The sequence below is a fragment of the Podarcis cretensis genome (assembly GCF_951804945.1).
Source record: "Podarcis cretensis genome assembly, chromosome: 9".
NCBI lineage: Eukaryota > Metazoa > Chordata > Lepidosauria > Squamata > Lacertidae > Podarcis > Podarcis cretensis.
In genome coordinates, this window is record NC_137178.1 from 66,310,138 (window position 1) to 66,336,858 (window position 26,721).

The 26,721-nt window shown below is 42.3% G+C and overlaps 1 protein-coding gene and 1 long non-coding RNA gene across 7 annotated transcripts in view; one reads left to right on the forward strand and one right to left on the reverse strand.

The window, feature by feature from the left end:
* The window catches only part of PCDH7 (protocadherin 7), a 414,130-nt gene that overhangs the window by 337,264 nt on the left and 50,145 nt on the right, over positions 1-26,721 (reverse strand). Inside the window, exons 2-3 of one of the 6 annotated variants that reach the window (XM_079989647.1) lie at positions 9,155-9,251; positions 5,722-7,575 (exon numbers count right to left, since the gene is read on the reverse strand). The exons of 4 other annotated variants lie outside the window; for them this stretch is intronic. In XM_079989647.1, coding sequence (XP_079845773.1) covers positions 9,177-9,251 — 75 coding nt within the window. In that variant the 3' untranslated portion in view covers positions 5,722-7,575; positions 9,155-9,176. Of the gene's footprint in view, positions 1-5,721; positions 7,576-9,154; positions 9,252-26,721 lie in introns of those variants that run through there. One more of the 6 variants, XM_079989646.1, reaches the window with a different exon arrangement.
* Positions 20,673-25,425, forward strand: LOC307223690. The gene is made up of 3 exons (XR_013842200.1): positions 20,673-22,435; positions 22,882-23,409; positions 23,785-25,425. It is a non-coding gene; the product is annotated as an uncharacterized lncRNA (long non-coding RNA).

Consider the following 26,721-nt stretch of genomic DNA (forward strand, 5'->3'; position numbering starts at 1 on the left):
CTTACTGACCACTTCGTCACATCTTCTGATGGCCATCCATTGGTATGTGTCACTGGTTGCTCACTACTATGACCAACATTACGTTTTGATCTCAGTGTTTCTCCTAGTGTTCAGGCTAGAATGTATGGTACCATCCCACACTGTAGCATCACACAGGGGTGAGCATTCATAACTGGGCCAAGGTCACCTGCAGCTTTAAAAGCTCATTTTAAAAAGGCAATCATTCTAGTTCAATATGTCCAAAAAGAGATTAATTGCAGCTCAAGTTTGTTCCATTACAAAATGAACTAGTTTGGTTTGTATTCAGTTAACAGTTCAGTTCAACTTAATCCAAATGATCCTTGGGCAATTATTTTTTGTAAGCATTCAGAATGTTGCAAGTTGCTGTACAGAAGTAATATATAAATTTAAGAGGTCTAATACATACAAACACACAGGAATGTGAATTGTTTATTTCCCCCTGAAAATTATGCTATTTAAGATTAAAGAACAAAAGAATCTAAAGAGGGGTTTTTTAAAAAGTAAGATTAAATGTGAAGATGAACTAGAAATTGTTCAAAGTTCTAAATCCAAATGAACTTAATTCACACTTCACCTGGCAATTATAGGAACTACTTTCAAATGTCATTTAGATATTTTTGAACTAATGCGGTGAACTGTGTTAAACTGAATTAGATCATTCCAAGTGCTGAGCTCAGCCAGTGAGTTCCATAGCCAAGTTAGGATTTTAAAACCAGTTTTCCAGGCTCTAATTCCTACATGCACCCACAAAGGTCTTGCCTAGTACCCAGGGTCACCTCTGTAATTAAGCTTGAAAGAAGCATTCCATTGTAGTCAATGGGATAGGTTGCAGAGTGTGCTTGGTTGTGCGTAGTGCTCACAACAGTGTCCCGCATTTGCAAATGTGCCCATGGACTCCAAAGTTTTGGCAACCTCTGGTCTGTTTTGCATGCTCCCAGGTGTACCTGGCGGGTACAAGTAGAACTGGGAAAGCCAGCTTTCTGAAATCCTGGAAAGTGTGCTAGTCAGTCTGGACAATAGGGAGCTAGATGGATAAAATATTTGACTTGATATAAAGCTGTTCCTAACCCTATACACCACACTGGCTCTGGCAGGCCACATGGACATATGAAGTTGCCTTTCACTGAGGCTAACTTGTATTGTCAACCCTGTCTGGTGATGATGCGCTGAGGTTTTAGGCTGAGCCCTGCTACCCAAAAGACCAAGGACCAAACCTGCTTTCTTTTGCATGCAAAGCATGTCCTCAGCCAGTGAGCTATGGCTCTCTCTCTATGGCAAGTCAAGGAGTAATATGATTAAGGTTTTCAGATGTTTTCTGATATGTTCTAACAAAAATAAATGACTTAATTTTAAGCCCTGGAATAGCACAGGCAAGCTGCAAATGTCATACGCTTATTTGATTCATTCATCATATCCTGTAGTATGAGTGTAGTCATGTTTACGGGCTTTTTAATATTTTCCAGGCTATCTTTGGCATTCAGCTTTTCATAGACCTTGGAAATAATTATCCCCTAAGAAATAGAAGGGAGACGTTTGAATGTTATATCATAAAATTATGTCCGCGTCTGCAGCAAGCTAGTTTACATTTATTTCCTGCAAAGGAGGAAGTTTCACAATTGTGCATCTAAAGATTCACAAAGGAAGTTGAGACATTAAAAATCCTTTTAGTTATCTCAGAAAATAAATCAGCAGGTGGCCTCAATCTCAAGTTGATGTAAACTATTGTGAGTTAGTGATTTTAAAATTAATAAATAAAGTCAGAAGAATCTTGATCCTGTATCTGTTCTGCTGGCATGGGTTAGGGTTTGGCAGAAGTCCTCCTCCAATTGACTCTGCTGCATTCCACCACCCAGGAACTCTGCCAACATGGAGACTTCCACTGTGCCCATCCAACAGAAACAATCATTTCTATTGGCAGTGGGAATCATAAAACCTGAAACAGGGTCTTATTGGGTAGGATGGGGTTGGAGAAGGACCAGCCTACAGCTATGGTCCTGCCTCTTTATTTATTTAAATCACACACATACTTATGAGGGACTTACTTCCAAGTCAACATGCATAAGAAGAATTGTGTGTGCATGTGGAGACTACTATTTAACCCTATGGGGCCCTGGTGCACTTCCATCTTATTTCACCTGCTTCTACATGAAACTAGTGCAAAAGTTCACGCTGATGACACCCAGCTCTGTGTCCTGCTTCCATCATTGAAGTGCCTGGGATTGATGATGAGCTGAAGAAGGGCAAAGAAACTCAAGCTGAATCCTGTGCAGACAGAATGTAGCATTGGTAGATGTTCCAGCTGATCATGGATGTGGCGTTCACCTTTCTCAGGAGGAACTGCAATCTCTCTAAAGGATCAAGCCACAGCCTGGGGTGGGAGGTCCTACTTCATCCACCTCCATCTCTGGAGAGGTGTCATCCATGGTACATAGATGTCTCCATCTGTTTAGGCCTGGTACACCAACTTCAGCCATTGCTGGGCAGTGATAGCCTGGTAACAGTGACTCAATTTCTTCTGACTTTGAGCTCTTAAGTACTGCAGTGCCTTTCACATGAGGCTGTGTTTGAAAGCTCAACTAAACTTCATTTAGTTCAGAACAGAGCTGCTGGCTAGGTTGCTAAGTGGGACCAGCGCTAAAGAACATTTGGTATGAGTTCATTACTGCTCTGTTTCCAGAGGCGTAGGAAGTCAGGTGGTACCTGGTCTTGTCACCCCCCCCCCACATTGAATTTTTATTTTTATTTTTTGCCTGCAAAAATGGTTATAAGTTATTTGATATTTTCTTACAAAGGAGTGTGGATTCTGGGCCTCTGATAACAAGTAGGCGACTATGGACAGATACTTAAATTTACAGGGTGGATTGTGTTTTGGCTTGTGTTATTTTATTTATATTTATTGCTTATTTATTTAATAAAATTTATTTTTAAAAAACTTGAAAAGTGGTTTACCAAAAAAAAAAAAACACAAAAAAACCCCACAGCAGTAAAATCAAGAAAAATTGGCTGTGCAGGGGGTGGGGCGAAGGCAAGGCAAGGCCTAATATAATTGGCCTAGTCTCATTTTCTTCACATAGGCAGTAGAGTGGTTCATAAAAAACTTTTTTTAAAAAATGCCTGCCCGAGAGGTCATATCTTACAAAACTAGTCCACTGAACTGAAATTTCAGCCTTTACTGCATAGGAATATGGCCAACTAAACAGCTATTTTCGTGGAGGAGGGTCAAGATATTAACTGATATGCATGAAATTTCATATATAGCTATATAATCCCCAGTGTAGCAATATAAGACCTTCGGAGCAGGCTTTTTTAAAAAAAAAAAAAAAAGTTTTTTATGAACCGCCCTAGTAGGGCATTAATTGTTCCTTTATAAGTTGTCACCCCCCACTCCATGATGGCACCTGGGGTGACCTGCCCTCCGCCCCCCATTTTCTACACCCCTGTCTGTTTCTAGTTCAAAGTGCTAGCGTAGGGGGTGGCTATCCTATGGCCTTCTAGATATTGCAGATTACAACTCCCATCATCCCTATTGATAACTTTGGCAGGGGCTGATGGGAGTTGAGTCCAGCCACACCCAAGTGCCAGACGTAAGCCATCTCTATGCTAGTGCCTTTCTTTCAGGTCCTTAACAGCTTAGGGCCTGGGTGCCTTTGCCCACATGTATTTGCGTGTTTAAGTACCGCCGCATTCTGAAGTTTAAAAAGTTGGCAAAGGGATTTGGGGCTGCAGACCTCCCTTGTTTATGGCACCCTCTCTCCAGTGGTGCCATTTTAGTTATTTCAATCTTTTTTTAACATATTATCATTTAGTGTCTTTCTTTAGAGATACACATCTTTCCAAGTTGGCTTACAAAGAATGCCATAAAAATAAAAATAAAATTCAAACAGTATTAAACATCAATACATGAAAAGCTTCTCACTTTATACTATTTCCCCCCATTTTCCTTGCCACTTGCAAATAGGATACAGATCACAGTCCATCCTGGAGCAAGAGGGTTGCTTGGGTTACCTGCATGGTTCTGGGAACATTTGGTTCAAGTGATATTATCCAAACAAATGGATTTCTGGAGACAGTCAGAAGTGCTTGTGTGTTGAATCAAGTGTCTTCCACCAACTGGCAGAATCTGAGATAAGTAAGGAACAGAATGCTCAACCTATGATATTTTTCTGGCCAACAAAATCAAAGCAAAATAGAATTTTCTTAGCTACAAACAAGCTTTTCCTTGTTCACATCAGACAGGGGGGGAAACAGACATTATCTAACAATCAACCATCAGCAGGAGACATAAAGGAAAGGAGCTCAGTTTAAAGGGAAAGGGAACTCTCTGTTGTAAATTGTAAAAATCACAGTGGCCTGAAAGTTGATGTCTTACAGTGTGGAAAATATATCTTCCCTCATTTGGTTCCCCACTGTTTCTCTGACCTTTCCATATTAGAGTGGTAGCAGGAGGCAAAAAGGAAGTTGTTTTATTCCTCGTAAGACACTTAGCTGCTAAACACTGAGAATGTGCAGAGTCACACTCACTCAGTGGGTTCCTCGAGATTCCATTGCTGGAAATTGTTTCCGTACAGATAATTGATAACAGAAAAGAAAGAAGCATTAACCAAAGGATGATTAGAAGCATGAATGTTCACCTTGGATTAATACTGCAGTTCTGGATTTTTTTATGAGGTTAAGGGCCGGTTCGCCTATGAATGTCAAAGCATTGGTCCATGCAGTATTGGCAGTCTTATATGCCACACACACACACACACACCCCAGCTTGGGTACCTGACATCTTTTTAACTGGAGATCCAAGATATTGAACCTGACACCTTCAACATGCAAACCATGTGCTCTACTACTGAGCAATGTGTGAATGTGTCATCATAGTTCTAATGCCTTCCAATCAGCCAATGGGTGTTCAAATAGAACATTCAAGTCACCCAATGGCACATCAAGTGCAATATATGGCATTGGAGGGAGAAACCCTGAAACTCAACTCCTGCTGCTAACAGGGGCAGAGGAAGGGGGCGGAGGGGGCAGTTTGCCCCGGGTGTCATCACTGAGGGGAAGACATTCAGCGCACTGCCCGCCCATGACTCCCAAGCCTACCCCGAGCTATTGGGGGAAGGGGAGGAGCTGCACCAACTTGCCGGCAGCCTTCCCCCCTTCCCCCTTCGTTTTGACAGCTCCACCCCCCATGGGCATTTCGCCCCCTGGGACGCTCGCCCACCCCCATGGCCCCGCCCCCATGGCCCTGCCCCCAGGTGCACAGCATGTACACTGCTCCACTTCTGGCTGCTACACCAACTTCATGTGGTAATTAAATGTGTAACTAATTGGTATGAATGGGAGTCACAAGTAGGAGTCTCATTCACAACCCATTGTTACTATTTGTTAATTTAGAGCAAAATAAAATTAAACTGAATATACATTTTTAGGTTCGATTTTTCACTTTGTTCCAAAATAAATATACATCCCTAATGGGAGCTCCATTCTGAAATGATCTCAAAATGTGACACTGAAGTAGAAAGCTGACTTCTTCTTTCACTTCTCTTTCCTTTTGTATTGTATAAACATTCTGTGGTATATTTTATTCAGCGCTACTGAAGCTCTTGATGTGTTTCCATATCAGTGCATCCTCAAATTAGACTTCAAGGTTAAGCAACCCAAATATGTACATAGGACTGTGAAGCAAATCAAAAAATAATAAGGAAGAAATAGATTTTCAAAAATTTTAATTTTACTTATTGATTTTGCTGACAGAAAAATCAATACAGTAGAAGTGTACAGACTTTGAAGCTGGATAATATATTCTCAATACAATAAAGGGGTCAAAACTTCTACCGTATCATAGATTCCACCACCTGAGAATGATTACCATAAGTGGACAGACCACCAGCTTTTTTAAAAAAATAGCAAAGAACATGTGTGACTTAATACAAAAGGAAGAAAAATGCATATCAATCAATCAGGTACAATCAAGTCAAAGTTAAGTACATTTAAGTTTCACAGCTTTCAGTGGGAAAGTTAAGTGCATGTTTTTAATTATTGTCACTGAAATCAAAAGGACTTAAGAGTCTTTAACTTTGACAAGATGGTTTCTCCAAAAGAGTGATCTTTAACACTGGCTTTTGAATATGAGAAAAGGCATATTGTGAAGTCAAGTAATTGTATACATATACAATTTTTAAAAAATGAATGCAATGTCATAACCTCATATAAATATATCAGATATAAACCAGCAATCTGAATAAGGTAAATTTACGACTTATGGGTAACCAACGAGTAAAGACCAGAAAATAAAAACCCCCAAAACGGTAGTTAATACTTTAAAATACATCTGCTTCTCCCATGGATGATGGAAATGTTTGATTTGAATGAGACAATTAGAATACAGGACAATCAGCCTCCCCCAACCCATCATCTCACAAACCAATGTTTCTAACTTTCATATATGTTCAAATATAATCTTTAATCTTTTGGCTACAAAATATATATATATATAGTCTTTGAATTTTTATGACATATTAAGCTTAACAAGGACCAGGAATGCAAAGAGGGTGCCCACATCATGCATATCCCCTTTTAATTAAACCGAAACCCTCTCCTTTTGCAATTGGGGAAAGGCCTTTTTTATTATTATTCAATAGCTATAACCTTCCTAACTTCATAAATAAGTCATGACTTCTCAATCACACATTTTTAAATACATATGTTTTGGCAGACAAATACTTGATTTTCCATTTTACTGACAGGGAAATAAACAGGGTTATTGTTTTGTCTTTTCTCCCCCCATACATTGCCTTTGAATATCTTCCTCAGCAAACCCAGAGGGTCCAATCATACTTTCTCAACCAACATTTCTAAATGACGGGCTTTATTCTGATTTCTCAGAATCTGTTCTGAGGTATAGATACCATTTTCTTTGTTGATCTAGCACATGCTTGAAGAATTTTTTTGTTTACCTATGTAGCACAGCTGTTTCTTACTTTCACACATTTTAAACTCACCTCCATCCTCCCCAGTTACTAACTAAAGCACTAATTGTATGAGATTCTTTTGACAGCATTCCAGTCTTCTTGGAGGCAGAATGAAGGGGGAGAGATGCTTTGCTCTCCAATTCATAGTTCTACATAAGATGGTATGGGATGCAGTTTGTCCACGGCTGGTCACTCCATCTTACAAAAACCTTTCTCACATCCCTTTGGAGCTCTTGAATCAGTTGAATGTTCTTCCCAAAACACCACAATCCCAAGAGGTAATTTATTTTATCATTTGCACATATATATTTTATTATTATTATTTTAAAAAATAAGAATGAATCAGAAGTCAGTTTAAAAAATAATGAGTTTTTTTTGCTTTAAATGTCTTTTGAGCTCTGCAGCGACCCCGCCTCTTGGGAATCGAATTTAGGGTGATATTGTCGAACAGGGGTCATGTGTCTTTTTTATGATCCAACATACACTAAGAGTTGGAGCTCCATTCATAAATATTTCACTTACGAGCACATACATTCATTTTACACGATTCCTCAATGTGGCCAGGGGATTGCGTAGTCTGCACTGTATCCACCTATAAAAAATACAAAAATATATGTCTGCTTACCGGGATGTGAGCAGGGTTTAGCTAACCTATTCCTATCACAATGGATTTCACTTCTTAGGAGAGATTCACATCTCCACCCCCTTAAATCCAGTCATTAGATTCCATTAGATTTAGATTGTACATAGCCATAACATTGCATGGAATTCTTCTTGAGGATGCCACTTTAAAACAGAAAACAGATTTCTGGTCCAGGTTTATTTAATTAAAAACGTACTAAGTTTTGTCTCTCTTTTTTTCTTGGGCTGTTTTAACATTACTTGGGTTTCGTCTGAATTTTTTTCCCCAGCTAGTCCTTAAAAATGTAGCATTTTTGTCCTGAAAGGGAAAAAAAATCATGTTGCAGTAGATTACTAAATTATTAGTTGTCTAAGTAAGTGAGATCTAGCATGGGAATAAAGAGGCCACATGAAATTCATCGTAAGTATCAATGCATTTTATGGTAGAACTAGACACTACGGATGATGTAAGGCAAAGCCAGGAACCCATATGTTGTCCCTGCCAAATCAAAATGTGAAATATGAAAGACTTGTGTTGCAGTGCTCTCCCACCTGCCCTGCAAGTGTTCAACAACTGATGTGCTTGGGCGCCTAAAAAACTCTCACTGCAATCATATCAAATTTGCTTTACTCACTGTTCCAGAGGCTAAAGTCTTATACATGCTAAGCTGTAAATCCCATTGAATTCAATGGGTTTTGCTTCTGAGTAGACATGTATAGACTTGGCACTGTGGGAGGGGTGTGGAAGATGAGACATGAGGCAGCTGCTTTCAGTCTCTGCATGTGTCCTCTGTAGCACCGGCTTCCAATCTCAACATCTGGCCTGTGGCTGGCTCCAGTCCACAATGTGAGTGCTCACTCTGAGTCTCTACTTACATCCCAGGAGTGGCAGTTGGGGGTTGCTTCTGAAGGAGCATCTACTTCCATCATTCTGCCCTGGACTGAGGGCCAGGACTGAGGGCCTTCTGGCAGTTCCCTCGCTGCGAGAAGCCAAGTTACAGGGAACCAGGCAGAGGGCCTTCTTGGTAGTGGCACCTGCCCTGTGGAATGCCCTCCCACCAGATGTCAAAGAGAAAAATAACTACCAAACTTTTAGAAGACATCTGAAGGCAGCCCTGTTTAGGGAAGCTTTTAATGTTTAATAGGTTATTGTATTTTAGTGTTCTGTTGGAAGCCGCCCAGAGTGGCTGGGGAAACCCAGCCAGATGGGAAGGGTATAAATAATAAATTATTATTATTATTATTATTATTATTAGTGCCAGTGATCCCGGAAGTGAATTCATGGAGCTGCTAGAGCAGCGTTTCCCAAACTTGGGTCTCCAGCTGCTTTTGGACTACGACTCCCATCATCCCTAGCAAGACCAGTGGTCAGGGATGATGGGGATTGTAGTCCAAAAGGAGCTGGAGACCCAAGTTTGGGAAACACTGTGCCAGAGCAAATGTGATCCGTGTGTACACAAACCTTATAATGGAATTACTGATCCCTCATAGAAAAGACACGATGAGCCAAAGCTCAGCAAAACAGAATAGAATGCTTCTAGTATACTGGCCTCTATCTGGAGATGTGCATGGTTAGCGCCATGGATGCAGAAGGGCTTTGATTTTTTCTCTTCCTGACAGCAACTCCTCTCTTCCTGCCCACACATCCTGCATCATAATAAAATGGGTTTTATACACCAGGGAGATTCAAAAGCATTTTGCTATGTGGCATGGGGTGGGGTGCCCTTAGGGAAGCAAATACAGTCCCTACTTAAAGCATCACAGAGCTGAACAGTGAAATGCTAGATATAACTTCTCAAGAGCCCAATTGAGCAAAGACATGCTGTAGGGTTCCACCTTGGCACAACATACGAAGCAGCCTTTTTCATGCAGCAAGAGGAAGCTGGAGCAAGAAGAATATTCCCTTTAAACATCTCTAATGGTTCATTTTAAAATGTTACAAAAATACAAATGGAAAGCAAATAGAAAGTTTTGCATCGTAGTGAAAGATAATGTGTTCTTAAATACTGTCCTCAATATCAAGGTCAAGTTGAAAGGAAAGATCCATGAATTGAATAGATTTTCATGTAAATTGTATGTTATATTATCTTAATGCAAATCAATGTTAAAAAGTAAACTTATTTTCAGAAGAAGAGGAGGAGGAGGAGGATGGTATTGCTGGGAGCAAATTATCGAAGGGTCCCCATTTCAATAGTGCCACTGTTCTTGCTTTGCAAAGAATACCAACAAGGTCAGAGCTCCAAAGGAATGAGAATTTTCAGTTTTCATGCCTCCCCCCCCCCCCCCCCCGTTCTAAGCTAAGGGGACCCAATGGATGTACCACAGCTAAATTCCACAGCTAAATTCTGCCCCACAACGCATATCAAGCCAAGGACCACAGCTGTCCTTGAGAAGCTGGGTCCTTGAGAGGCACCTCTCCATTATCTATTGACCTTGACCAGAACAGCAGATTGTTGCTATTTTGCCTGATCGCATGGCTTAAAATACAAAACAACAGTTCAACCCCTTGGAAACATGAACATTACAGGTTGCCTCCTGCAAGCAAAACACACGGCTGGGTTTTGTTACAGAGTTTCCGAATGTGTATTTTACTAATTGCTAGTACTTGTTCTGTGCAAATGGCTGCAACTCCCAGGTTGTCCACAATCATGCCGTAGAGTTCTCTAATCCTTAAAATATCCACACAATTTACTCACATCCCGAGGGGAACTGTAAAGCATCTCACTTATCTACACTAAGATGGGCTTTATGCCCACTTAAGTGCCATGCGCTCCCCAAAGAATCCTGTGAATTGTAGCTAGGTGAAGTGTGGGGACTCCTCAGTTGGATACACTCCCAGTCTCTTCACAGAGCAGCAGTTCTCAGGAAATAACTATGGGCTTCTCCAGACAACCTTGTTTATTGAACATCCATCATGATTTGCTTCCACAAAGCTTGTGCGGTGGTTAGATGATGCCCAGTCATACTGATTATTCATTCTGATTTGCTTGCTTAGAAGCTAAACAACAATGAAAATTCATTCTGATTTGCTTGTGTGATGTTTATATGTCTTCCCATTAATCATTCATACATCCCACATCCTTTGATGCATTTCCCTGTCACTTTCCTAACTGCAGCAACAACAACTGGATTCTTCCCCCCCCCCCATTGGTGCAATGTTAATTCATTGTAACTGTGCATGCCTAAATTTCCAGTATGTGCTTGAATCCCTCCTGAAAAATACTGACAGTCTGGGAAGTGACCTATGAATTAATTTAAAAAGGGTATTTAAGGTGTAAATAATCCCTAAGAAGAAGCAACCTGTGTGATAGTATATATGAGTGAGAGGGAGATGGGGGAGAGAGAGAGAGATCGTCATCAATAAAAGTTTTCCAAATGTCTTCAATAAAATGTCCAAATGTCCTCAAATAAGTCGTGTCTGTTCCCTAATCGAAATGCAATGTTCTCAGAGGAAAGCCATCTGGAAGCCTACACACTGTGCTACTTTAGTTGTGGAACACAGCCACTCTGCCAGATGCTACTAAGGGTTCTGAGGGAGGGTCTTGGCTGCACCAAGTGGCACGTTATCTCTGAAACTGGGGACTCAATTTTACTGCATTTGTCTCCATGAATTTGCAAACAACAACAAAAACGGTTTGCACAGATGTACAGTTTGCACACACATACAAGGTTTGTTGCATGCAGAGTAGTCAGGGGGCGGGGCATTCTGTTGCCATCTCACTTCCTTGTGCATTGATTACACCCTGCATCAAGTCATCTGAGATTTGCTCTACCCACACAACCCATCCGGTAATATAATCATAGCCTATTTCACATGTTTTATCAAACCTGGAGGAGGGGAGTGAGATGGCAAGCATGAAGCTATTCCTGATACTTTCTTCCTTTCCCTGCATTCAACTGACCACACAGAAGAACCTTTGCTCTTTATGTGTAGGGGGTCTTTCTTCTTCGCTTTCCCATAATTTCCAACCTTGAGGAGAGAGAGACATGCCTACCAGGTCCTGTTCTGGCAAGCAATTGAATGCATGGGGAGCAGGATGACAGATCTGATTCCAACCCATCCAGTACACATTCACGCTAATGCACAAACAAGATTGTGCGTCTCCTCTAGAAAATAAAGTATTAAGAGTGCCTACAAAAATAGGAATTTCCGCCCCAAACAAACCACAAACATATATGTGTTTGAGATCACAGCACCATAGCTGATGAGAAAAGATACATGCAACTTGATCCTATGGCTTCTTGCTTAAACATAAGCATCACATTGCTTGTATGAAATGATGTTCAGGTGCACAGAGTATCTGCCTGTTACTGTGTGAGTAAGGCATAACGAGAGGAGAAGCACAGCAGCTGAGACCATGATTTGCATGTAGGCCCTTGGTTCAGTTCCTAAAGTTTCTAGTTAAAACAGTCGGACCAAATGAAACTTTCCTTAAAGTGGAATAGGAGTAGAATCCAAGAGTGGTTTCTAGCACAGATGGGTACCTCAGGCATCAACAGCCCCTGAAGCACAGTCAGAAAATGTTTTCCAGGATGAGATCCTTCTTGAGTGGAGCAAGGCTCCACTCCTAGGGTCCTCAATGCCTTGTCAGAATGCCATTAGAGCTCTGGACCATACCACATCACCCCAGGTCCTCAGGAGCAACAGTGACCAGGGGCACTGGTTAGTGACCCAGGGTTGGGTTGAAGCTCACATCTAGCAACACAGGGTTCTTTAAGCAGTTCAAGGCCTCCCATGCATTATGGCCTACCCAGAATAAGAAGGTAACCCCCAGAGGTGCTCCAGAGCTGGGTCATGTAAGAGGAAAGGGCCATCAAGGGACTCAATAAAGTCCACCTGTCTCTACCTACGCAGTGCAGGTACAACAGCTCCATAAGGTTGTCCCTTATGGATACAGATCAAACTCTCTTGAAAGTCCTGACTCTAGGTCTAAGACAATGTGTTGGTACTTTTTGCAAATACCTCCACATCTCACGGTAGTGGAAATGGACAGCAGTAGGGCTTTGCCTTGATTTGAAGCTGTGGAGAGTTTCAGGAATAGACCTCAGTAGGCTAGATTTCTGTAATGCATCTGAAGGTGCTTCATAAGTTCATCTGTTCGGCAACAAGAATAGATCAATCTGTTTGCCCACTTGTGGTGTTAAGCATCATTTGTTTATATCAAAGGCAATAAACCTGAGCAACGTGCATATTTTTTAACATTCTCAAGAGAACTGGAAAGCCATAAAATAAATGAGCTAGACTCCTCCACAAAGAGGTTTTCTTGTTAACGGGCAACAGATGGATTTTATTACAACCATGATTTTCAGTTGGAAAATCATCCAATTATAATTTAGCATGAGATTAAAAAGGGGAACTTTGAAGGGCTTATTAGAAATCTACTAGCCAAATGCTAAATTGAGAGCAGACAGTGTCCAAGGAAGAAACAAACCCATGAATAAGGCAAAGATGGACCCAAACTGAAACGAGGAACCAACAGCCATCGATAAATGTGAATCAACTTTGATTAAAATAAATGACTTTTGAAAATAAGCAAGTTCAGCTAGCTTATAGGAACTTTTCTCAGCAAAATCATCAACAAATTTTGATTCTCTAGGGGCAAGAAAAAAACCAGATACAAAATATTGCCATACAATTTTGGCATAAATAATATCTCTAACGCTCAGGAAGATACAAAACAGTACACAACTCCCTCCTCACACTGGCAAAAAAGAAGTTAATGTTTGTGGACTTTCAAAGGCATGATCAAATTCAAAAATTATATTGTTCATATAGACTGCTTCTGCACGGCTGTTGTGCCAAAAATCTTCTCTACCACATCAGTAATCAATGACTAAATGCACTTTTCTGCGTTAGGCTTCAGGCACAGAACTCATGGAAAGCTGCACTGGTGCCTGACCTGTTGCCCTTACTAAGTCTCTGAACAAGCTGACAGCTGGGCTTTCATCTACCATCTTGAAAGCATGCTTCATGCACCAAAATGCATATGTTTAATCAACTAAACATTATTTAATCTGTTGACAGTCCATCCTGTGACCCAGTGTTTTTCAACAGTCAATTCATATACTCATCAAGTTTCGAGTAACCAGGTGCTATGTATGTGTGTATGAACCAGCGATAAAGGTTTCAAAGCAAATACTTTAATTAATACAACAATCAGCTGCAAGGTAATGGTGGTATAATGATTGAATGCTAATTAATCTAGGCTGAAGCTATGCTAGAAAGCAAAGGATTACTTCGCCATATAGTCATGATAGATGCCCTTGTATGTAGTCAATGAGCAATTGATGACTATGCCATTGACTTTTTTGTTCATTCAGGTTATTAAAAATGCTCAAAATTTTGACTGCAGAATGATGACACAATGCATATAAAAGTGTGTGTGCGTGTGCATAAGAGAAAGCATTACACCATGCTAAAATTCGTGCAGTCAGCAAAAAGTAAGGAAAGGGAGGGAAAGAATCAATATTTGCAGGAACAGCAGATCTCTTAGGCCCAGACATTCAACATGGGAACAGGATTAAAGAACACATTCCTAAGGGGAAACAGTTCAGTAGGGTGTCTTCTCCATCCTACTAAAGTCAATGGAAATGGCTATAGCCAATCCAGGCTTGCAAGTCTGACCTTGTGAAGAGAGAAGACCACAATCTATACAACAACTGAATATTTATACCAGGGATGGAGACCCAGTAGCATTCCAGATGTTGTTGGAAGATCCCAGCATTCTTGGCCACTGACCATGCTGGCAGGTATAGTGCAACAGCATCTGGCGGGCTACAGGCTCCTCCTGCCTCCAGCAGATTTTATATCACATGATATTTGGCAATACATTTCCATAAATACTTTTGCAGTTAGATCATAAACCTTGCAAACAAGAGATTTTGTTTAATGATGAATCAGTGAGTTGGTTAGGCACTCTTGAGCTATAAGCATATGGGCTCTGACGCACAGGTGCGTAAGGGTGGAGGGAGAGAATCTGCCCTTCTCTGTCACTATGGTGGCCATAGCAGAACTCCATATATATATAAATCTGATGCCCTGGCATTCAGCACAGTTATTTCACAGGTGCAGTGAGCTCTTGTTTCCAGCTAAATGATGCCTTTGTGTCTATTTAAGAATGCTTCACAGCTTGGCCTATGTGGAAGGTGGAACATGTTCTGAGCCACATTTCCTCCCTCAAGTCTAAATCTATGTGCTTGCTTTTAATTCTGGAATGCATCTGTCTCGAATGTTACCTTCCTGTGTGGGTAGAAATGCTATGATCTCATCCATGCTCTCCGGACCTTCCACATTACTTAATGCAGATAATATGACAAATGTTTTAAGGGCATTTTCTGTATGCTGTGAAACAGGATTGCTGCTTGTGTTTTGATGCGCTTTTCCACTGCTTCGGATTATGCCAGGAACAGCTCGAATTTTAGTCTGCCAGTTTTGCACTCAAAGAGAAGAGTGGCTAGAGGTCAGGAATTGTCCATGGGGAGGGGAGATTTCCATGCACCATACCCATCTTCTCTGGACATACTTAGGAGTCATACCTTGACACCATATAATGCCAAGTCAGTTTTCCCAAGGGCCTCCTAAAATGGCTGTGGCAGAGGTTGCTTGTGTTGCTTCAGCTGAAATGACATTTGGCTTGCCAGTAATGCCCCCTCTGTGTGTCGTCGTCCCCAACCTCTCTAAAATCCTTCATATAGAGTGTCCATAAAGTCGTGCATAAGCAAGAAAAGTAATACAGGAGTACAGTGGTACCTCAGGTTACATACGCTTCAGGTTACATATGCTTCAGGTTACAGACTCCGCTAACCCAGAAATAGTGCTTCAGGTTAAGAACTTTGCTTCAGCATGAGAATAGAAATCATGCTCTGGTGGCACGGTTGCAGCAGGAGGCCCCATTAGCTAAAGTGGTACTTCAGGTTAAGAACAGTTTCAGGTTAAGAACAGACCTCTGGAATGAATTAAGTACTTAACCCGAGGTACTTAGGGAATGTAGTCCCTACATTCTAAAATCCTCCTCTCCAGCCCATTCTCAGAAAAAAACAAAAACACAAACAGATTCAGCTGCATTGAGGAAGCAGTGTATCAGCTGCTTTGTCTCATCCTTGAAAGGTGAGATTTCACACAAGCAAGCCAGGCCTGATCAAAGTTGCTGTGCTACTTTATGCACCGCTTCTTCCATGGAGCAGCTTCACATGGAGAATTATTAGGATGCACGAACCAGCCCACTCTAGCACTATTATTTACAGTTCAAGGTCACAAACTTAGACTGCTACGCTGCAGGTTATTAATGGTATTGCTAGACACAATGCTGAGCATTTATATGGTACGTTTCAAGTGCTCAGTGTTCAACTGTTCAGCTTATAAAGTACATGTTTACAATAACCACTCTGTATGGCAGCCTAAAATTATTGTTTCCTTATTATCTTTCATATTACTGGGTGGGAGGAGAAAGTTGATGAAGGAAGCAGCTTGCTTAAGGCAATTCAAAGAGTTTACAATGAAACTGGATTTGAACTGGCAACTTTCACCAATATTACACTAGCTCTTAATGCTGCTCTGAATTTTGTGGGACTTCTTACATGTTCAATATGCTTAGGATCACATACTACAATAGGAAAGCGCACACATTTCATGTTTCCAACTAGTTCTGTTTCATTTATTGCTAGCTCTGTAGCTAGTTAGCTATTTATTTAATGACATTTCTGCATCAGTTGCTTCCTTTACAACCTGCAGTGCTCAAAGTTACATTTGTATAAAATGAGTGCATGCAAAAACATATCAAAGACAGAAGGAAGGAATTAAAAACATTTTTTTTAAAAAAAAGTATATCAATAATGCAGCATAAAACCGATCATGATAATTAGTGATCACTTTTGAGAACATATTTTTTTTAAGGCTGCAATGCTATATGCACCTATATGAGAGAAAGTGTCATTGTCCTAAACAGGGCCTAAAAGGTAAAGGTACCCCTGCCCGTAAGGGCCAGTCTTGTCAGACTCTAGGGTTGTGCACTCATCTCACTCTAGAGGCCGGGAGCCAGTGCTGTCCGCAGACACTTCCGGGTCACGTGGCCAGCGTGACAAGCTGCATCTGGCGAGCCAGCGCAGCACACAGAACGCCGTTTACCTTCCCGCTGGTAAGGTAAAGGTAAAGGTACCCCTGCCCGTACGGGCCAGTCTTGACAGACTCTGGGGTTGTGCGCCCATCTCACTTAAGAGGCCAGGGGCCAGCGCTGTCCGGAGACACTTCCGGGTCACGTGGCCAGCGTGACATCGCTGCTCTGGCGAGCCAGAGCCGCACACGGAAACGCCGTTTACCTTCCCGCTGGTAAGCGGTCCCTATTTATCTACTTGCACCCGGAGGTGCTTTCGAACTGCTAGGTTGGCAGGCGCTGGGACCGAGCAGCAGGAGCGCACCCCGCCGCAGGGATTCGAACTGCCGACCTTTCGATCGGCAAGCCCTAGGCGCTGAGGCTTTAACCCACAGCGCCACCTGCGTCCCTTCTGGATGGCAGTGTTTTGAACCAAGGTTGCAGGTCTGATCCCTTTATGGGACCCTTCCCACTCTACAAGGGTCCCTTCCCACTCTACAAGTCAATGATTCAACAATTCAATGTCACAGCGAAAGAACAAACACACAGCAAGGTGTCTCCAGAAGATCTCAGCACATAGTGAGGTATATTTTGAAGAAAACATCCCATATGGTATAGAGAATCAATTATCTTTCTATTTGAGGAAATTTATATCTCATACTTTCACTAGTGGTTAGATGACCTACGCTGGGGAACCTCAGGCCCAGGGGCCAAGCCTCTCTGTTTTGTCTTCAGAGCTCTCATCAGTCTAGAAGTTCCTCCTCAGCCATCCACCCTCTCTATAGGGTATGCCCCTCACTGGCTTTGTTTCTCACACACCTTGAATGTCTTTGCCTGCCTAGAATATATATATATATAATTGAACTCAGATAATGACTACTGGTTGCTGAGATTGAGGATAGCGGGTGGTGAGTGTGCATAAAAACCAGCCTATTTTACATATCTCCACCCACTTTGCCCCTGGCCCACCCACAATTGGTTGGTTTTGACCTGTAAGTGCTGGTTTCAACCTATAAAGCCTTAAATGGCTCAGGACTGCAAAACATGAAGGACCGCCTCTCCCCATATAAACTGTCCTGGACTCTGTGTTTATCATGTGGGGACCTTTTTCATGTGCCTCATGACGTCTGGAATGGGCCTTTTCTGCAGTGGCCCCCCATTTGTGGAATGCTCTCCCCAGGGAAGTTCACCTTGTGCCTTCATTTTATATACATATATATTAGGCACCAGGTGGAAATATTCTTTTTCAACCACACCTTTGGCTGATTAATATTCCACAGCCTTTTAAATGTGTCTGTGGGAAGGGAAAATATTGTTTTGCTGTTTGGTTTTACTTAATTACTTGTTTTTATCCTGCATTTTATTCTGTGAACCACCCTAAGAGATCTTATGATGTAGGGCAATATATCAATCAATCAATCAATCAATCAATCAATCAATCTACACGGCTCCTAGAATGTTGCCCAGAAGGTATTGTGGGTCTCAGTCTGGAAAGCGTTCTCCATGCTTGACAGAGGCCTCTGAGGTGAGCACCAGCACTACAAAATTGGCCTAGCACTCAGCTGATAGCCAGTGCAGCTGGCCCAAACTTTGAAACCGTATGCTACCTCCTCCCAGTTTCTCTTTAGGGGATGATACATTCTGTCAAAGCTGCAGCTTCCAAACTGTCTTCAAGGCACAGCCCAATAGAGGACTGCGCTGCAAGCATTCTCTGGATTGCTTGGAAACGAAACTTTGCCACCATATCCCAAAGGAAAATGAGGTGCTGGAGGCAAGCACAACTACATTTGCTCCATACTAATGAGAAGCTGGGAGTCCACAGTAAGCTGCAATGTCCTTAAATGCCATTGCAGCCAGCTTCACCCACAATGCTCCCTTTAAAAGCATGCTAGCTAGCTATTTTCTGTGCTCGGAAAACATTCCCGGCTGCTTTTCTGCTATGATCTGGAACTCTAAATGTTTCCTTAAAATGACAGTGATTTATACAAAGCCGTCACCTAGCCCCCACTGAAGTGAAAACAAGAAAGCTGATGTTACAGGCCAAGATTGCCAAATGGAAAGTGACACAAATGTATATATTTTTTGAAATGCAATTGCATAAAGAAGTGCTGTGTCAATTTTCTTACCTATTTTATCAAGGAGCCTAAGTGGCTAACTTATAACCAGCCCGGAATTGTATCTGCCACTGTAATTTGTTGCTATGTAAGGTCTTCATTGCACACACTCAAGGTCACAGGAGATTGCCAGGGAAGTGATTTTTCAGAGAAGTGCATTATTCATTGAACTAAATGATTTGTAAATGTATTTAAAAACACGCTAGGAAGCAGCAGTAGCAGCAGCAGCAGCAAGAAGATGGGGATGATGCATTTATCGCTTCCAGACACTTTAAAGTATTACCTACCACCTCATGGGCATAGGATTTTGAAATTGTTAATGTCCAAACATCCTCTGATTCCTAATCTAAAAGCAACACTGTATCATCTGTTGATTGGGTATGGAGAGCTCTGAGAGATTCTGAGAGTCTCTTTTATAAGATGTACTTTTGAATGCCACCTAAAGCTAGACACACCCCATCCACAGTTGTTGTTTTTTTTTAAGAAGGAACCTAGAAATCATCATCTAAGCATGCCCTAATCTTTTGTAAACCTTTGTAATCAGAGAGTGAAGCTGGTATAGGAACCTCTGAGCTCAACCAGTATCCTCCACAATTCTCTGTTCCTGAGCTTCCTCTGTACTGGCAGAGACTTGGCCTAATTATGTGTTTGGCACTCCTGACTATGTGCCCATTCTTGTACCGCAGAGAAACTGGAACTTCAGGAGATTCCAGACAAGGGTATTGCTGTGATAAAAGAGGCCTGACTTAGCCTGGTTCGTCAGTTTTGGGTGCTTATTTTCTACACTCCCACTTTCAGAGAGATCCACCTGGTAAAAAAAAAATCTTGCCTCTGTGCTTGGACAGGTCCTAAGGAAGAAAAGGTGTCTCCCTCTTGATCTGAAATCCCACTAGAGTTGAATTCCCACTGCAATATTTCCCTTTCCCCTTCTCTCCACATGCCATCTATAGAACAAGCTACTTCAAGGGTAAGGCCTCTTTCCCAGCTGAGAACCCATTTTGACAACTCTCCCACCAATTGCAAGCCATATTGAAAGAAAGGCAGGGCCACTCACCTGTCAACCAATAAGTGAATTTGATTGCTGTGTAATTAAACTATTCCCTCCCCCCTTTGTGGAAATAGCTCAAGCCTTCCAGAAGTGGTTGGGTGACAATTCCCATAATTCCTCACTACTGGTCATGCTGGTGGGGACTTATGGGAGTTGGAGTCAAGCAATATATTGAGAGGACCAAGTTGGCTATTCGTGCAGTACACCATACAGTCCACTCGGTGACTATTATGTGTAGAACATGGAAAACAGTGGTTTGGGTGAATGAAGGATTTCCTATTTTTTTTTCTATTTTTATAGAATCCAGTGGAGCAGTTGTACTCCATTAAGGCAGACAAGGGAAATGACTTGTGGGAGACCGTAGAATAAGAGTAACACAGAATATATTATTTAAAGAATATAGATGTACAATTTTAGTGGTGGCTTTTTCCCCCCTTGGAGGGAAAAGTATGCTGAAGTTTCTTCCACACATTTTCAGGTTTTTAATCAAAGAGAAATGCAACGGTCCCTAACAAGGAAAAAAAAAACTTATTTGATATTCCTTTGTCTTATAAATATAGCGTGATGTACTGGTTTAATTAAACTCTGCTGAATTATCATATGAATTTTATGTGCAGGCAAATAATTGCCTTTTTATTCTCTACAAACATTTTGTTTATGGAAATGGATTTTATGATCCTTAATGTGAGATTTAAAAAAGAAAGGAAAAGAGAAGTCTTAATTATTTTAACTTTGGATACCTAGAATTACTTTTAAATTAATTCTAAGAATGATTACAGAAATGCCATGTTTTCAACAGACATTGTTCACTCTGAAATGATGGCACTGGGCCAAACTGTGCATAGTGCTTTAATTGCATGCCTATAAATGTCAATTTATTTTAAATGTTGAAATAAACTGAGGCAGGGAAAATATATGGATGTAGTTACGGGATCCTTGCTTATTTTAGAGTCAAAATCACAAGGGAGCTTGATACAGTACAGAACACCATCCATCCCCTACTGCAGTCAAAGGCATAAGTCCTAGAGCATTTTAATAAAAGGGTTTCTCAGTCCAATTGATTTCATTTAAGTGTCATTTCATTTAAGTGTCATTGTGTGTAGGACCACAGCTTTCAAATCATCACCACATCTCACACTGTTATCAATTCTCAATTAAGAATGTTCAACTGGGTCAAAAACCATTGGTGAGGACCACTACAAATGTTGAGTGAGTGCACCTATGGAGAAGTCCTAACATTTGTCAAGAGCATGCCACTTTTTTAGGGATGATAATGCACCACTAACTGGCAGTCCTTCCCATTGTTGTTTAGTCGTTTAGTCGTGTCCGACTCTTCCTGACCCCATGGACCAGAGCACACCAGGCACTCCTGTCTTCCACTGCCTCCCGCAGTTTGGTCAAACTCATGTTAGTAGCTTCGAGAACACTGTCCAACCATCTCATCCTCTGTCGTCTCCTTCTCCTTGAGCTTCCCATACTTTCTCCCAAACAACCTGAATATATGTCAGTACCCCAAGGGAAAGCAAAAGACAATCCCGAGGTCATGTAAATAGCTACTATAGGCACAAACCTGGGAGGACCTGCTATTCTATAATTTGTGTTGTGTGTTTGCTTTTAGCATTTTAAAATTGTAAACTACCAGAGAGGCAGCATGCCATCCAGGGATGGGTAATTTCTGGCTCAGAGTCCAAATGCAGTATTCCAGGCTACTGTATCTGGCCCTCAGGACTTTCTCTCCCCCCAAGCCACATCCATCACACGTCCTCTTTTAACCCTCTTTAGTGTGTTTTTGCTTGCCTGGAATGTGGTTTTGAACTCTGGTGAAGCTTCTTGCTTCCATTGATGGAAGCTATAGGAGGGATATGTGAACATGTGTAGAAACTTGTGTACTGCACAAAAGTAAAATTTGCATCCATTGCTCTTCCCACTTCTGCTTCTGGCCCCACTCACCCACCACTGCCCCTGGTCCTCAAGCTGGAAAAGATTACCCATCCCTAACGTGAACGAACAAATGTTGGCCTAGAAGACATCTGAAGGCAGCCCTGTTTAGGGAAGTTGCTTATGTTTGAAGTTTTATTCTGTTTAATATTCCGTTGGGAGCCGCCCAGAGTGGCTGGGGAAACCCAGCCAGATGGGTGGGCTATTATTATTATTATTATTATTATTATTATTATTAATTATAGGAGCCTGGCCTCTGCTAATGAGCAATATTGTGTGATCATGCCCACTGTTTTCAAGTGGTGGCAGAAACAAACCTGTGGGCAAAATGTCCTGAGTGTTCAATCTACGCTGCAGACTTATCTAGGTTAGTTAAACAAGGCGTAGAGAATCTGTGTCTCTCCATATGTTGCTGAGCCATTGAGCATCCCTGAATTAAATTAGGAGCAGCTCACTAGGCGGGATGGAGCTGCCGGCTTCCTTGCAGGTCACTGTTGCTTACTGGGAAGGCATGGCAGCAGCAAGTGCACCAGCAGAGCCAATATGGCACTCTTGCTGGCTCATTTGTACCGCACCAACCTCCCTGCTACCTTGAGCATCACCACCTTCCAGGTAAGCAACTGCAACCCACCTGCCAGGAAGGTTGTGCTGGTCCCGGGGGGTTACCGTGTGGTGTGGTCCAAGGCTGAAGCGGGGTCCAAGGCAGGGAGTCGGGCATGGTCAGGAACTCTGGCAGAAATCAGGACAGGGTGCCAGCAGGAACAGGTAACCAACGATGTTGCTCCCTCCGTCTCTCTGCCCTGAGCCTCTGCAGCTCAGGAGAGGCTGAAGGGTTACTGGACCCAGAGGCAACCTCACCTTCCCCTGACAGGGCTGGGAGAGGAGCACCTGCAGGCAATGGGTCCTCGATCACCTCCGGAGCCAGAGCGGATTCAGCTGGTGTCTGCTCCTGAGGATCCGGCCCAGGTGAGGGCCCTTCAGATTCAAGCCCCTGCCCCGGCTCAGCCGGCCCTGGAGGCGGGGACTCCTGTGCAGGCTGGGATTCCTCCAGTTCAGCCTCTGAATCAGATTCCCAGGCCATCACAAAGGTAGTGCAGAAGCTCCTTCCCACATGGCGAGCCACTTTTGAGTTAGACTGTCATGGTTTACTCCACCTTCAGATCCTGGGAACTGTGCTTTGGGTGCTGAGATCTCTCCATTAGAAATCCACAAAGTTATACTGTCTTTCAGGTTCCCTGTGGGAGATGGGATGATTGTAAAACTAGTTTCGCTTCTTCTAATTGCAAGCACAGGCGGTGAGTACTGACAGCAATAAGGCACTGAGAAACAAGAGGGAAATATGAACAGAGGGCAACTCTTGAGGTTTGCAGGAGTGTTTGGTGTTTTTTTAACCAAGTACCCCTTCTCCAAAATTGCTTAGTAGCTGAATGTGGGTTGCCTGAGACATGGGCACTCAGAGAACTGGAGTGTCTTCCTGTTTGAATACCTTACAGCTCATCACAATCTAGAAAGCAGCATGGCTGGCTATAAGGATGCACTGCAACATTTTATTTTTCCAGGTTCCATTTATAAGTCTGGAGTGCAGACGCAGTCTAAACTTAGTATATTCTACACAGGTAAGGTAAAGGTAAAGGTACCCCTGCCCGTACGGGCCAGTCTTGACAGACTCTGGGGTTGTGCGCCCATCTCACTTAAGAGGCCAGGGGCCAGCGCTGTCCGGAGACACTTCCGGGTCACGTGGCCAGCGTGACATCGCTGCTCTGGTGAGCCAGAGCCGCACACGGAAACGCCGTTTACCTTCCCGCTGGTAAGCGGTCCCTATTTATCTACTTGCACCCGGAGGTGCTTTCGAACTGCTAGGTTGGCAGGCGCTGGGACCGAGCAGCGGGAGCGCACCCCGCCGCAGGGATTCGAACCGCCGACCTTTCGATCGGCAAGCCCTAGGCGCTGAGGCTTTAACCCACAGCGCCACCTGCGTCCCCTCTACACAGGTAGGCAGGGCATAACTATGTCCCTCGGAAGCTTGTTGTGATTTGAGGCTGTGTTGAACTAGCAGTTACAAGAAAAGAGAAAAGTATATTCTTTGGTCTTCTGTCTTACAATTATTAAGTCAGCTTCATCACTGGGGCGCTGAGCATAAAGGCTTATGGAAGGTGGTGCTTTCTTCGATGAGTGCACACATGGTTTAAATAGATGTACTTGATTCACTCAATTTGTTTTAAGCCAAAGAGTGAAAAAGAATCTTTGACAAAACTGTCATCTTTAAAACACAGTGATATTTCATCCCCTCTACACTATTGCCTGGAACTGAAATGCTTCCAGCAACCACTGTGTCCAATTTTTCAAAACTGTCATTTTCTAGCAAATCTGCTTAAGCAAAATACTTATGCTGTTAGAAAACAGGGAGGAAAACCCTATATTATAGAAAGCATTTCTTTTTTTCTTCTTCTTTTTTCATTTGTAGGTCAGGGTAGCATCCAAGCATGCAAAATGTCAGGAACATACTACAATAAATTGAAAGCTGACAAAGACAGATTGGTTCACGTCCATAAATCCTCTACACCTATGATTAGTTTGCATAGGTATAGTTTGGCTGAAATCCAACGAGTCCCCCCACTGCTCACATAATAATCATATAATCAAGATTTTATTTTGTGTGGGAAACCATGAAACTCAGTAAGACTTGTTCAGCTGAAAAAGCAGATGGAACAAATGGTGACCAATCGTCTCCCAATTTTTTCATGCACACACACAAACATAAGAACAGCCTATTGGACTAAGCCAATGGCCTATCTAATTCATTACCCTGTTCTTACGGTGGCCAATCAGATTCCTATGGGAAGTCCGCAAGCAGGAACTGAATGCAGCCCCTTTTCCCTCATTCCATACAAGATAACATATTTCAAGTGGGAAAGTAGAGGGTGAAATTAATGAAGGCTTTGAGGACTATTCACAATTGGTCCTATACATCTCTGTTAGCTTGTGAGAAAATGCAGTAGGACAGTAAAGTTAATTCTCCCTTAGGGCTACAAAAGGGTTTGGTGTGGACCTGTATCAAGAAGTGTAATACAGAATTTCATCTAGTCCTTTCAAGCTTATGCAGAAGAAACAAGAGAATACAGTTACCACTGTTGCTTTGAAATGCCCGTCAAGCCAGTTGCTAGTCCTGGTGCACAATTCAGATCCCAATTCTCTGTTGTCCCATTACCCCTAACTCCGTCACACCTCGGCTGTGCAAAAATCAATACACTAGAATGTCACGGCACTCTGATGGCTCACAAAAGCCTTGCTACACATTTATTAGACAAAGATTTTATATTACTTCAGAGTCGGAGCGTATCAAGATAAAAAAAAAAAGAAAAATCAATTCCAAGTCATTTCCTAGGCAGGAAATCGCCCTGGAAAAATAGCAAGGCTCCATTCAGGTTGGCAACCAATATAAGGACCAATACAAAGGGGGTTAAAAGTTGCTCGAATTCTTTATATGTGGGGGGGGGGGGAGGAAAAGAGTAAGACACCCCAGATTTGCCAGTGCCTTAAATTGTACTTTCTCTGAGCAATCAGGTTCCTAATTCTACCTTCTCACCCACCCTGAGCAGCAGCACAGTAGGACAACTTAAGATTGTTGTGGACATTCACAGTGGCGTAGCGTGGGTTGTCAGCACCCGGGGAAAGGCAAGTAATTTGCGCCCCCTAACCCGTGGATTTGCACCCCCTAACCCGTGGATTTGCGCCCCCTAACCCTAACCCACAGATGTTGCGCCCGGTGCGGCTGGCCCCCCCTGCACCCCCCACGTTATGCCACTGGACATTCATGAGGACTGCTGTCATTCAATGTCACTGCAATGAACACCAAAGCCCCTAATCTCTCACCCTTCAGGTTTTTTCCTCCATTCGGTAGAAAGGAGTGACGCATACATGTACTTAGGCTTAGTACGCAAGAGGAAGCAGAGGTGCTAAAGTTGTCTAGCTCTGGAAAAGAGACTTCACACCTGGATTCTAGCCCTCTCTTCCCTTTCCCATGAAATTCTAAGCATCCTTGCAGAAACTGCACATACGCTTTTACTGCCTTTTGATTGTGCATGTCTCCACACTTGAATACAAGATAAAAATTGGGGGGCTTTGTATTTTTATCATGTCGACTTGCTCTGAGTATGTGTTGGAGTCCCACGCCAGGTGCACACCAGCTAATGGGATTCTGCCTCTATGCTGCTCAGTCTTCCTTAGAGACTTTATTCAGGTGTTCTGATTTCATGTAAATATGGCATTGGTGGGATAAGCACACTGAGCTCCACCTCTCTGCATTGCTATGTGTGCCATTCTTCATGAGTTGGAAGCTGAAGTCTGAAGTAGGAAGCCTTCTCTACTCAAATGAGATAAATAACAGGCTGCATTTAAAAATAAGCAGTATCTTCTAACTGATTCTAAGCTGATTAAATATCTTTTCAGGCATGCTCTTATGCAAACATTACACACAAGTGGAGAGAAGTGTGTTGAGCTCCATTACCATTTCAGTATGCCTATCGCTCTCCCAGACTTGGAGGGTGATGTTTGAAATGTGAAACTTCCTCTACCTGTGAAGACTTCCCTTGTGGTTTAGAAACCCAGTTTTGCAGGGTTCTGCACTGATTATTAGAAACAACAAGAAATTCGGCATGGCAAAATTAACTGGGAAGCTCAAAAATCAGGAAGACAAGAACTCTTTAAAAGAATGGGAAAAGTTTATTATTTATTTATGAGACCATTGCAAGCAGGTTAAAACATTGGCGGGATTTTAACCACACTTGTAAAGTTAGAGAAAGTATGGATAATTTAAAAGGATAAAAATTTGGATAAGTATTGATATGCAGTTGTAAATATTATCATTAAGACCCATGGAAGGGATGGGGGAAAGTCAGGAGATTCAGAGTAATCTCAATATTTGGATT